Source organism: Taudactylus pleione, unplaced genomic scaffold (assembly GCF_031769625.1).
Source record: "Taudactylus pleione unplaced genomic scaffold, aTauple2 ptg000757l, whole genome shotgun sequence".
Lineage (NCBI taxonomy): Eukaryota > Metazoa > Chordata > Amphibia > Anura > Myobatrachidae > Taudactylus > Taudactylus pleione.
Genome location: NW_028285159.1, coordinates 5,176,406 through 5,189,222, shown reverse-complemented (window position 1 = coordinate 5,189,222; position 12,817 = coordinate 5,176,406). Strand labels below are relative to the sequence as shown.

Below are 12,817 nucleotides of genomic sequence, written 5' to 3'. Positions count from 1 at the left end.
GCCACTTAGGAATTCACAGGAAACCAGTGACATTACTGGGACAAAATGTGATGTCACTGGTTCCTTGGTTATCATTAGGTTGCATTTTCATGAATGTGTTTAATCTACAAAATAGTTTCCTAGACTATGGGACGTATTCAAGTAACGGCGATAATGTGAAAAGTTAATGTGTTAAGTTTTCGCACACTTCAGGGCTTTTGGTGCAGTAATTTTGCGTCTGTTGCCTATGAGCACGCCCGTTTATCGCACTATCAAATTCCAAAAGACGTGATGCGGCATTCGCCCAAAAACGGTCTATAGTGTAATCTGTAAAAAGAACAGTATAAATTGGGGAAATCTCTCTGTACCCCAAAAAAAGGCAAACTGACATAAAACAGTATAGAAATGTACTACTGGCCCTAACAAAAGTATTTGGGGTTTTAAAATTGTGTCAAATGGCTGTAACATGCATTTTTCTATAACAGTGGAAAAATGGTATAAAGCAAGTTTATTTCGGTCAAAATAAATGCTGCAGTTAAATTGCAGTTAAAATGGGGGTTCATTAAAATGGATGCAAATGTATTTGTGTGTCATTTTTGGGCACTTATTTAAAAAGTTTAAAAGTGATGGGTACAGGATGCCGGTGCTCGGGACCCCAGCAGTCAGAATTCCTATACCAGCATCCTGACAGGGTTATGATATAGACAACTGCTGGTAAGTATTCTAACCCTACCCCCTAACCTTTCCTCCCCGGACCCAAAACCTAACCCTAGTGCCTAACCTTTCTCCTAGTGCCTAATCCTAACCCGACTATTTACTGTTGGAATACCGGTGTCGGGATACTGACTGATGGCGGGATTCCGGCGCCGGCATTCTGAGCACCGGCATCCCGACAGTCAAGATTTCAACTACCCCCTGATTAAAACACATGTCCCATCCATACAGCCCCCCAAAATACATGACCCAATACTTTAAACCCATTTTCCATCACTTTTATTTTTTTTACCCCAAAACGGACGTTATTATTGTCCAACTTAAGGTAATTCAAAAATTCTTTTTGCCTATTTTGTCATTAGGGCCAGACATTTTTAGTCAAAAATAGGGGTTTTGCACAATTTTTCACCTGCTCTGAGGTGCTGAAAACTTTTCGCCGGTTTTTGTCTATGGAGAATTCACACGTGCGAAAATATCGGCAATAGGATTGCACGATACACATTTTGTGCAAAAATTTAGCGCCGGTGTATAGTTACAGTTACAATTTAAGTTTAAGCTATCAATAGATCTTGCAGCTATTCAAATACAGTACATATTACAAACACTATATAACAACAAGTGGCATGTCTCTGTATATGACACACGTTTACAGTTGCTGGTATTACTGGGGGGTGGGTATTCTTTTTTACCCACATGAGCATAGGCCAGTCTCTTGCATGATAAAGTAACTTGCACTGAAACACTTTATCTTGTCATCGTCTCCCATACTCCACACCTCCCTGCCCTCTCCAGGATTATTCTTCTGGAAGATTACTGAAAATTGGCGAGATTGACTTACACTTTGGAGGTACTAAACAGATTGCCTTTCAGTAAAGAAAGATTAACCGTCTTTCAGATGAGATTTTTATCAATGTGTATCATACACTGTCACTTCTAGGATATTAAAAAGAGGGGAGAGAAAAAAAAAAGACTGGGTGGAGAGAAGACCATGAATCAATCTGACAAATTCTATGTGGATCTTCAAGCTTCGAAGAAGCAGAATCCAACTATGTTTATACCTAACAGAATGGCATAATTGTTACTTTTGATGACAGCACTGGGAAATCATGAAACTAACAGCAGGCTAAATTACTAACCAGTTCCGTCTGGTTGCTACCTCTATAAGGTGAAAGGTTGAGTGTGAGATGATCCAATTTCATCTCTCGAGACAGTGGAAACAATAAAATTACTATATTCAGAACACAAAGATTATTAAAGTAGAATGCAAACTGCTTATAGTTGAAATTTTTGATGTTTCAGTCTAAAAACACTATGGAAATCAATTCTTCATGGTAGGAATCCTGATCAGCAACTGCTAGCATAATATAACTGCATTAAATGTTGTTAGAATGTAGATTTCTTTGCTTATTTTATCCACATTTCATGTATTGCAGGGATTACAGACAATATTGCTTTTATTTTGCTGTGCCGAATTAATTTACAATATAGAATATTTACATTGGTGACAGGAACAGTCTATGGAGTAACAAGCGATCAGCTAATAACTGTCATTTTTCAAACACAGCCTCTAAAGTGACAGTTAGGAGCTGATTGTTTGGTACTTCATCTCTGTCCAAGTTATCTCTCTCCAAGGCTTAGTACATAGACCCCTAAATTCTAAAAAGTTGAGCCTACCTGCTAATTGTCCCAATTTAGCCCGTAACTGTTCTGCTGTCCCACATCTCAGGATACTTGTCAAAGTTCCTGTCTGATGGGTGCCACATCAATGCCACATGTACCAGTGTTGGGTGCACACAGCATAGAAATAGCATTTTTAAAGAAGAGGAAGGGGCAGGTGTTGGCTCAGCGCTTCCAAATGGCTACCATGGCCACACCCTTTCTCACACATACTGTATTGTCCTGATTATGGCCGTTTTCACATTAATGGGTTTATTCATGATGTTAATTACCAGGGTATGTTCGGACCCCGATAATTACTATTCTAACTCGCCGCGGAATATGGAGCATTGCTCCGGCGCAGTGACAGCTGATCCGAAAATAATCTGTCCCAGGAGCGGAGCAGTGACGCTAGTGTACATGCGTGACCTACAGGTCACGCATGCGCACGAGAGCCCTGACGTCCAGCAGAAGGAGCCAGACAGGGATGGAGGGATCCAAAAGAATCCCTCTTTGGAACCCGGACCTCCTTCCTATAGGGAAGGAGTGGGTTGCGATACACAAGCAATAGCAAACGCCATTTGAAGATGGCGAATGCTCCCGCACTCAAGATTAATGAATTCTGTCCCCATACTAGTGTATGGGGACAGCGGGCCATTCCGGCAGAGGAAGGTAAGTAGGTGGAAAGGAGGCTTACTCAGCTGGCCGGAGGCCCGGCACCACCCACCATCGCAACCATCGACCACCAATGGTCGCGATGGTGATCCCAGCCTGTGACCTCCATCGTAGTGCTGGGATTGCAAATGCACCAACAGGTGTCATACACCTTCTGCTGCATTTGTATAATAGCAAGGATCACAATTGCAAAGATGCCTGCATGAAGCTTTGCAATTGCCATCCTTGCTGAATCAGGCCCTTATTGCTTAAATGCGGATCAGCATCTTCGTTTTCTTGCATGGCACTGCAAGTCTCAGCATGGTAGCACCTCTTATTATGTTTAAAATTAGGGTGTGGTTCAGCTCCACCTCCTCTCCAAACAAACGTAATCAGCTATTTGCGTAAGTATACTGCAGTTATAACAATATATTTTAAATTAGGGACTGTTACAGAATACTGCTGCTTATATCATGGATGTTTAATAGTGGATACTGATTTTATATAGTCACACTCACTACTTTTTCCCACACTTATGCAATAATTATACTTTGCCTTAAGACATATTCACAAACACTACTGTTTCCCATTAACAATGCCATGCCCATTTTTGCAGTTAGCTACTTTGTGAAAAGTTTCTTTATCACACATTTGTAAAAATGTGTTAACAACAGAATGTATTGCTAATGTACCTTTCATCATATACTGTGTGTGCACACCAGGGCAAAATAGTAAATCCCTCCACCCAAAACAATATATAACTTAAAATTGTAAACATACTGCAATTTCCATTTAATTTCTGTGAAACTATCTTCCGGAAAAATATCCATGATTATATTATCTGTGGAAGCGACCTGTTTCCAGTTCAGTAGCGCTGTGGAGTGAGACATGTCAGATGGCGTTATGGACTTAGTGAATGGTGTCCAATAGGAATGAACATTTTGTGTGTCATATGTAGTGGAACCACTTATTATTTCAGGCATCCCTTTTCTTTACCATGGCATATGCACAGTCCTTTACATCACACCAGAATCACCTGCTTAAACACATTTTTATAGCTGTAAAATGTTTACAGTTCCCTGACAGCAGGAGCCCTCTGAGAGGACACTGCGAGCTACTGTACTGTGGCTGGTTACAATGCAAAATGTTCTGAGTGAGAAGATACTCTGGGGATATAAAACTCACTCATCCAGAACTAAGCAAAAGTGTGTTTTGTTTTTATGAATTGCTAACATAAGTGCGAGAGTTTGGCCAATATACTCACACGTATGCACATGTGAATACAGTTTGCAAACTACAGTATTAATGGTAATACCATTCTTCAAATAATTCTGGGCTTCTTACAGGAAGGAAAGAAGTAGAAAAATGATTAAACTACCAAAAGCACAACTTCAAAGACAACTCATCAAAACTGGATTTTAAGGGTGTTCAATAACAGCCGTGTTACAGAGATTGCCGTCTCTTCTGGGAAAAGAACTTACTGCTCTGGTATATTATACAAAGTCCTTACGGAAGACACAGATTAGATAGGTAAAAAGACAGCTCCTATGGCTGAGAGTGGAAGAGAAATGGAGTATCCTGTTGAAAGACAATCTGCCCTGTCTGCTATGTTGCTGAATACTCCATATTAGTAATATGTTACTGCAGACTATGGTCTTACCTGAACTACTGACATATTTAATTGTGTTTATTCATCACCAAAATCCCCTACAAATATATGAACGCCAATTATAGAACGAAGCAAAAGGTTTCATACTTTATTGAATAATCTTAAGAACAAAATAAGTTGAAATATAATCTACAGTTGAAACAGTTGATAACTACCTTTATATTGTATTTGAAAAAACCCTAATATGGAGCAAATATCAATATCAAGACCCCGTCTCTCCCATTATCTCATACCTCCATCACTTCAGATTCATGAATAAGGACAGGGAACAAAGCCACATCACAAAGGGTGAAGTTGGTCGTGGCACAATAAGGTCATGCACCTGGGAGTGTGCTTAGCACTGGTTATGGTGTGGAAGCTGCACGAAAGACCTCAGTCTGTGGGGCTGGTAAAAGGGACAGAGCCCTAAAATCGGGACTATCATGGCCAAAATCAAGAAAGTATATCATCTGCTGTAAGATCGTGATCCTCATCTACAGTTAGGAGCAAATCCAGGTAAAGAATGCACCTGGACATACTATGTTGTAGTGCAAGGGGTCCACATGCAAATTCTTTCTGCATGCAGGGAATATACTCTTGCATTGACACAAATATCGAGAAGCTTTATTTTAACATTGTGATTTAAAGTTGAGCTAGGTTGTTTGCCTTCCCACCTTCAAATCTGTCCACACATTTTAAATTTGGCCCCTCTCACTGCAATATGATTTTGCCCAAGTGCAGAATTGCACTTTCTATTTGGAGTTACTCCTAATACAATGCAGAAATCATCAAGCCAACAGATTGTTTCCATTTACTGTATGAGCATGTCTGCCAGCTTATATATTGTGGAAACTCCTGATTGAACAGTCCAGAATAAAATATAAACAATACTGATAAGTAAAAAGGCTTCTGTTATTCTGGGGAACTACTGTAATAATCCAGCTACCAGTATAACAGCAGTACATATGAATTGTACTGATTCAATAAACTACACGTCACCATATTTTCCTAAACCCCACTCCCCATCCTCCAAACAATGGGCCTGCTTAATCATGGATCGCAATTGCAACAGAGTATGCAGATCGGCCGATGGTGTGTACTGTGCATGCGTATGCACCGCAGTGATCATGCACAGGCCAGTATTGCCATCGCACTGCGATCACGTACGCAGATACAAATCCATTGCAGAATGGTTGACGGGACGTCAGCGTTTAAGGGTGGTGACGGGGAAGTGGTTGGAGAAACGCAGGTGTGCCTGTCCGTTTGAACGCCGTTTCCTGGGCGTGCATAAATTAGCCACTGCAATGGTATTCACAGCTTGTGTACTCACTGCGTGTGACGATTGTGCAGATATTAGCATATTTTCGCAGCAGAACTGTGTGCGTAATCGCAGCTGCAATCCATGCTGAATAAGGCCCAATGACTGCATTTGTCTGATACAGGAGGAATGGATGAATGATTTATTTTACCTCTAGAAATTCAAAAGGAAATAATACTACGAGTTACAATTGTAAAACTATCATCAATTATCCAATCCTTAGTAACAAAATAGCAGAAATATTCTGTAGTCTTTTCTATATGTGGGGAAAAATAATACATTTCTGTGGAAATAAATCCCATAAGGTAAGTCAAGCCATGCAGTAAGTCTCTTACCTCCACCACATGACTCAGAGCACTCAGAGAATCCCTCATACTCCCAGTCATAGAGTTCATCAATATCCTTCAATCCTCCATACTCCAGTTCATCCTCATCTGGGTTATACTCCACCGCTTCACCATTGCAGGGTCCACTGTAGCACGTTCTCTGACTGGCTGGTTTCGGACCCTCACACTCATCAAGTGGAAGATCAGCAATTGTCTGAGCAAATGACAACAGCACCTGGCACTTCACTGTTCGCTGTTGTTCGCCAACACCACAGGAAACACTACATGGGGACCACGGTTCTGGTATGAATCTGTAAGGGGAAATATCTGTCAATACTCTCAAAGCATCTGACAATCAAATTCATTAAGCCACCATAAAATAGTTCCATCCCTCTGAGAATAAAAATGTGTATGTCCAACGACACTACCATGGTCCATGATACTCCCACAAGAAAAACATCACAGGATAGCATATGATATTACTCTGACACATGTCTATGTGATTATGAAATGCTGTATATCATGACACCTGTTCCTGTGATGATTTCTTCTGAAGTAATAAATATTTTTTGCAGGGAGCCTCTCTCCTCCATTTTTCTGTCTCGGTTTTCTATCTGGTATTGTCTGTGGAGCATCCCAGCAAGTACAAGTGGATGATGATGGGAGAGCAGATACCTTTGTACTTATAGATCCTCTACTGTGTCCGCGCTTGCTCTAATGCATTTCATCACTCGCAATTACCTCTCTCTCTCTTATATACACACACAATATATATATATTATAGCAGCGGAAGCAGCGGTAAGTGGAATCAGTGGAGCGGGAAAGAGGGATGAAGGTTAGGATCTCCACAGCTTGGTGTTGTGTCATTTGTTATGGGTTGACCATATTATGATAATCTTTTTGAAATGGGGGTAGACAGCTTCCCTGCTGACATAATAGTAATGCAGACATTATTACAGATATATACAGTTCTGACTAATTTAAAAAAAAAATAAATCAGTTCAACATTAGACCATGTTTATCTGAGGTTGGTAGCGGTTTTCGAAAAACAAACTTGACAAGTCCATCCTTTACTTTCCACATAATATCCAAATACTGGCCAGGTACATTAAGTTTAATGAAGTGCTTGCAACAGAGGCTAATTTCAAATATACAGCACAATAGTATATATTGACTTAATGATTGGAATAAGACAGAGTTCAGGAGTGTATTAGTTTACCATGTAGACTTTACTAGTCCCTACAGCTCTCACTCAGCGAGGCACTGAATATGGGCTGTGATTTAGTCTGCCTTTTCTAGAACATAAAACCCCTTTCTAGTTATTACAAATAATTTCCTCTCATTTGGACTGGAGTAAAATTGCTGGTTGTAAAGAACCATGCTGGTCTACAAAACGCTTTTTTTTTACCACCTGGCATTTAAATGTTAAAATGGGTCCACAAATACTTTGAGATGGCTATTATAAGCTCAAGACTCAAAGATATATATTATAATTTATTACAGTTATATTAAAAAAAATTGTAAATAGACTAAATTTTTCAAACTTGTGTCTATAGACAGAATATACGGTATATATATATATATATATATATATATATAGACAGGCACCCTGCAACCAGTAGCAAGCTACGCTCAGACAGGCACCCTGCAGCCAGTAGCAAGCTACGCTCCAGACAGGCACCTTGTAGCTAGTAGCAAGCTACACTCCAGACAGGCACCCTGCAACCAGTAGCAAGCTACACTCGACAGGCATCCTGCAACCAGTAGCAAGCTGCGCTCCAGACAGGCACCCTGCAACCAGTAGCAAGCTACACTCGACAGGCACCCTGCAACCAGTAGCAAGCTACACTCAGACAGGCACCCTGCAGCCAGTAGCAAGCTACGCTCAGACAGGCACCCTACAACCAGTAGCAAGCTACGTTCAGACAGGCACCCTGCAGCCAGTAGCAAGCTACGCTCAGACAGGCACCCTGCAACCAGTAGCAAGCTACGCTCAGACAGGCACCCTGCAACCAGTAGTAAGCTACACTCAGACAGGCACCCTGCAACCAGTAGCAAGCTATGCTCCAGACAGGCACCCTGCAACCAGTAGCAAGCTACGCTCAGACAGGCACCCTGCAGCCAGTAGCAAGCTACGCTCCAGACAGGCACCCTGCAGCCAGTAGCAAGCTACGCTCCAGACAGGCACCCTGCAGCCAGTAGCAAGCTATGCTCCAGACAGGCACCCTGCAACCAGTAGCAAGCTACGCTCCAGACAGGCACCCTGCAGTCAGTAGCAAGCTACGCTCCAGACAGGCACCCTGCAGCCAGTAGCAAGCTACGCTTAGACAGGCACCCTGCAGCCAGTAGCAAGCTACGCTCCAGATAGGCACCATGCAGCCAGTAGCAAGCTACGCTCAGACAGGCACCCTGCAGCCAGTAGCAAGCTACGCTCAAGACAGGCACCCTGCAACCAGTAGCAAGCTACGCTCAGACAGGCACCCTGCAACCAGTAGCAAGCTACACTCAGACAGGCACCCTGCAGCCAGTAGCAAGCTACACTCAGACAGGCACCCTGCAGCCAGTAGCAAGCTACACTCAGACAGGCACCCTGCAGCCAGTAGCAAGCTACACTCAGACAGGCACCCTGCAACCAGTAGCAAGCTACGCTCAGACAGGCACCCTGCAGCCAGTAGCAAGCTACGCTCCAGACAGGCACCCTGCAGTCAGTAGCAAGCTACGCTCCAGACAGGCACCCTGCAGCCAGTAGCAAGCTACGCTCAGACAGGCACCCTGCAACCAGTAGCAAGCTACGCTCCAGACAGGCACCCTGCAGCCAGTAGCAAGCTACGCTCAGACAGGCACCCTGCAGTCAGTAGCAAGCTACGCTGCAGACAGGCACCCTGCAGCCAGTAGCAAGCTACGCTCCAGACAGGCACCATGCAGCCAGTAGCAAACTACGCTCCAGACAGGCACACTGCAAGCCAGTACCAAGCTACACTCAGACAGACACCCAGCAGTCTCTATTTCCTAGAGCTGACGACCCCGCCACTTAGGATGACATTATGATGTCAAAGGGCCCTGATTCTGCCCTGTTTCGGCCCTTATTCAGGGGCTGATTCTGAGTCACACACAAGCCTCAATGTGCATGGATCTCGCTAATTACAGCATACTAAGCATGACTGCATCAGGTATCCACACATGGACGGAGATAGCTAGTATGTATTTATTGATCTATCTGTCAAAATTGGTGTTTCTGGGTGGTGACAATGCCATTGCACGAAACTAATGATGACGGCAGTGGATGTGGATGTAAGCAGACAGCGCTGAATAGGCTTCCACACACAGTCGCACAGACTTTTAGTATACAAAGCAAAAAACAAGGTGCTTGATGCAACCAATAAGATAACAACTTTGGGGTAAGACATGGTATGAGACTTGTATATGAAATCCTAATGAAAAACTGATTGAGGGTTTCAGAGAACAATGGTGTAGCAACAGCTGGAGTGGTGACGGTTGCCTACCTCTAATCCTTATGATCCTTATAACATGTAACATAAATACAGTTGTATGTATGCGTGTATTTATACACCTGAACGTAAACTGTTTCGGAATAAGGAAAGCATGACTATTAAATTAAATATAATAAATGACAATAGGGCCCTTGTTAGCAGTGGTCATAAAAGGAGAACGTAAAGCCTAGCAACACACTCAGTCTGCCTGCTAATGTGTGTTATACAGTAATATACATCCCAGCAATGCAGTAGCTCACCACATGTGCTTCATTTGCAATATAATACAGTGTATATTATGTAGCCTTACATGGCAACTCTACTCCTCAGAAAGGAGAATTTATTTGACTACATTAAGATTTCAATTTCAGCCCAATAAGCTCCTTGCATCATAAACGAGCAGGGAACTCTGCAGATCAAAGCTGTAAACTGTTCCCATTAATCATGCTGCAAAAATAAAAAGTCATAAGCTACATTTTAATAGTAACTGTTCTACTACTAGAACACTGTGGTATCAGTGCTGAGTATTATTTCCTTTCAATGACTTCCCAAAAATGGTACCTAAATAATAACCTGCAAAATCACCCTACTTTATCATAGCTCACACATCACATTCACATCTCTTTTTTCCATTTGGGTCTTTTTTTTATATACTTTTTATAGTATATATAGCAAGGATGAATCTCAACAGGAGTGGGCATAAGTGTCAGTCAAAAGGAAGGCTCCTGCTCAGCCATTTGTAAGGAGAACCCCATCATTAGCACTAGAGAGAAGCTTCAGATGGGTATAATGCTAAACTACGGAAAGGGATGAAGAGGTCAAGGCTTCATAGCTGAGGGTGTTCAATGTGATATACCCACTGACAAATAATAATATTAAAAAAAGTAGGTTTAGAATTTTTTATTTTGATAACCGTATTTAAGAAAAAAAACGAAAGCATGTAAACAAACAAGAACTTACGAAGGCTCTTCAGATACAGCTGTTGCCTCTTCCAACTCCTGGGCTTGTTTATACCATGGCAGCTTGGCTTCCACAGGCAGCTTTTCTGTTAGATAGAAAAGCAAATAGTGTGATTTAGGCACTGCAAACCACTGGCATCTTATCAAAGTCACAGCACTGGAAATCAGTCTCACTAATTAAAATGAAAACACAACGACAAATGCTAAAACAACAAAGCAAGAAAAAAACAGTCTGTGTCTATATGCTCCTGTTAAATGTGTCAAGGCCAGACTCCCTAACTGTTACACTCAACTGGAATTCCCATAATGCTCTGCAACTTGAGGAACAATGGGTGTCGCCCCAACCAATGGGCATAAGTGGCTTAGAAATGTCTATTTTATGTTCCTAACTCCATTTTCTGAAAAACCCCAACTGTGAGTACATTATTTAGCAACCACAGTTTTGACAGTATAGCAGTTTAGGAGATTGTAGGAAATTGCTGAATACTTTATGCAGAGTTGCAATAATCACTGATGATTACTGCATAAAGTGCTCTATAAAGAAGCATAGAAATACCCTAATGACAACCAGATCGGCAGCAAAAGACTAACAAGATGTGATATTTTTTATAACTATGCACATTATTAGTTCCAAAAGTGGAAACTTAAACAGAACGTGAAAAGGGGTTACTTTTAATATGCAGTCCAGCATGAACACATAAATGATGGCAAACAGTGATTGTATTACAGCTGGCCAAGTTGTTGAAAATGTAATATCATTTCCTCTGCTTCAAACAACACGTACAGTTTAATACGGGGAATCTCCTGTCCTCGCAAACACATGCTAAAGAGATAATAAGCTACTTGAAAGCAAGAAATGGCCATGTTGAGGTATAAGAGAAAACCTATAAAAATAACTGGGCCCACAAGTTTTGAAGAAGCTTTACAGAAGTAATATAAGACACAAGATGGTGTCTGTGAAGAGAATCAAGATGTTGCTCAAAACATTATGGAAAGGAAGTGAAGTTGAACTGCTCAGATGAAATCTGGGCCTGAAAATATTTAACAGAGAGGCCACTGGGTATTCCACTAAGACCCTAAACCCGTCTTATCAGCTCATCGACCGAGCTGCACTTAAAGAATGAAGAACATATTTTGTTTAGATATTACTGATGAAAAACAGGACACAAAATGTCAAACACACTGCAGTATTCTCCAATTCATTCATTTTTTTCAATTAGGCAAAAATATCTCTTAGATTTTCCTCCCAAGGTAGTGATATCAATGCAAGGAATTCTATAGCTACAGTAACAAGAGTGACTGATCTTGATCCAAAGTTATGGCAAAATATTGTTTCCACTGTTTCCTGACATATGGATATGGGTTTTATTGGTCCCCTTGTCGTTCTCCTTGTCATACGAATGTTGTAATAAACTGCAACCACACAGGACTTGAATGCTAAATTGAAAGGTATGTTGAACTCTTTTCAATTCACATTTGTAACAGAAGGTGATGAAAAAAACAAAACAGAATTGATATGTAGGTGATGGTAGTACTTGGGAACTTTTAAGTTCTTCTACTCTTCTAAGGGTGAGTTGTCGCTTTATAATTTACACTGGTGTTTAGCTATTACGGTCTACGGGCCTCATTCATTACGGATCACTATTGCCAAAGCGTACGCAGACGGGCGATTGTTGCATACTGCACATGCATCGCAGTGCGCAAAGGGACCAATGCGATGGCACTGTGATCAAAGAGGCCACGCAGAGCCATCGCAGAGTGATTGACAGGCAGTGAGCGTTTGGGGGTGTTGACGGGGAGGGAATAAATTTGAACGGTGTTTGAACGCCGTTACATGGGCGTGCATAAAGTAGCCATTGTGACTGCATACGCAGCTTGAGTACTCACTGCGTACAACGAAGTTAGCAATTTCTAAGTAAGGTCAGGGCTGCTGTAATTCTGCGTGAGGGTCCGATGGTACTTGATGTTACCAATGTTTATGGAGGTTTGCAAGGTATTATGGATGTGAGATAGCGGTAGTGGGAGGCAGTGAGTGTCTCTATGCTGGCAGTGCGACGGTATTGCGATTGCAA

The 12,817-nt window shown here is 41.8% G+C and overlaps 1 protein-coding gene across 2 annotated transcripts in view; it reads right to left on the bottom strand.

The window, feature by feature from the left end:
- LOC148477034 (ADAMTS-like protein 1) overlaps positions 1 to 12,817 on the bottom strand; it is a 372,270-nt gene that overhangs the window by 131,490 nt on the left and 227,963 nt on the right. For both annotated transcript variants that reach the window (XM_088457315.1, XM_088457316.1), the window contains exons 13-14: positions 10,747 to 10,831; positions 6,305 to 6,606 (exon numbers count right to left, since the gene is read on the bottom strand). In XM_088457315.1, coding sequence (XP_088313441.1) covers positions 6,305 to 6,606; positions 10,747 to 10,831 — 387 coding nt within the window. The remainder of the gene's footprint in view (positions 1 to 6,304; positions 6,607 to 10,746; positions 10,832 to 12,817) is intronic.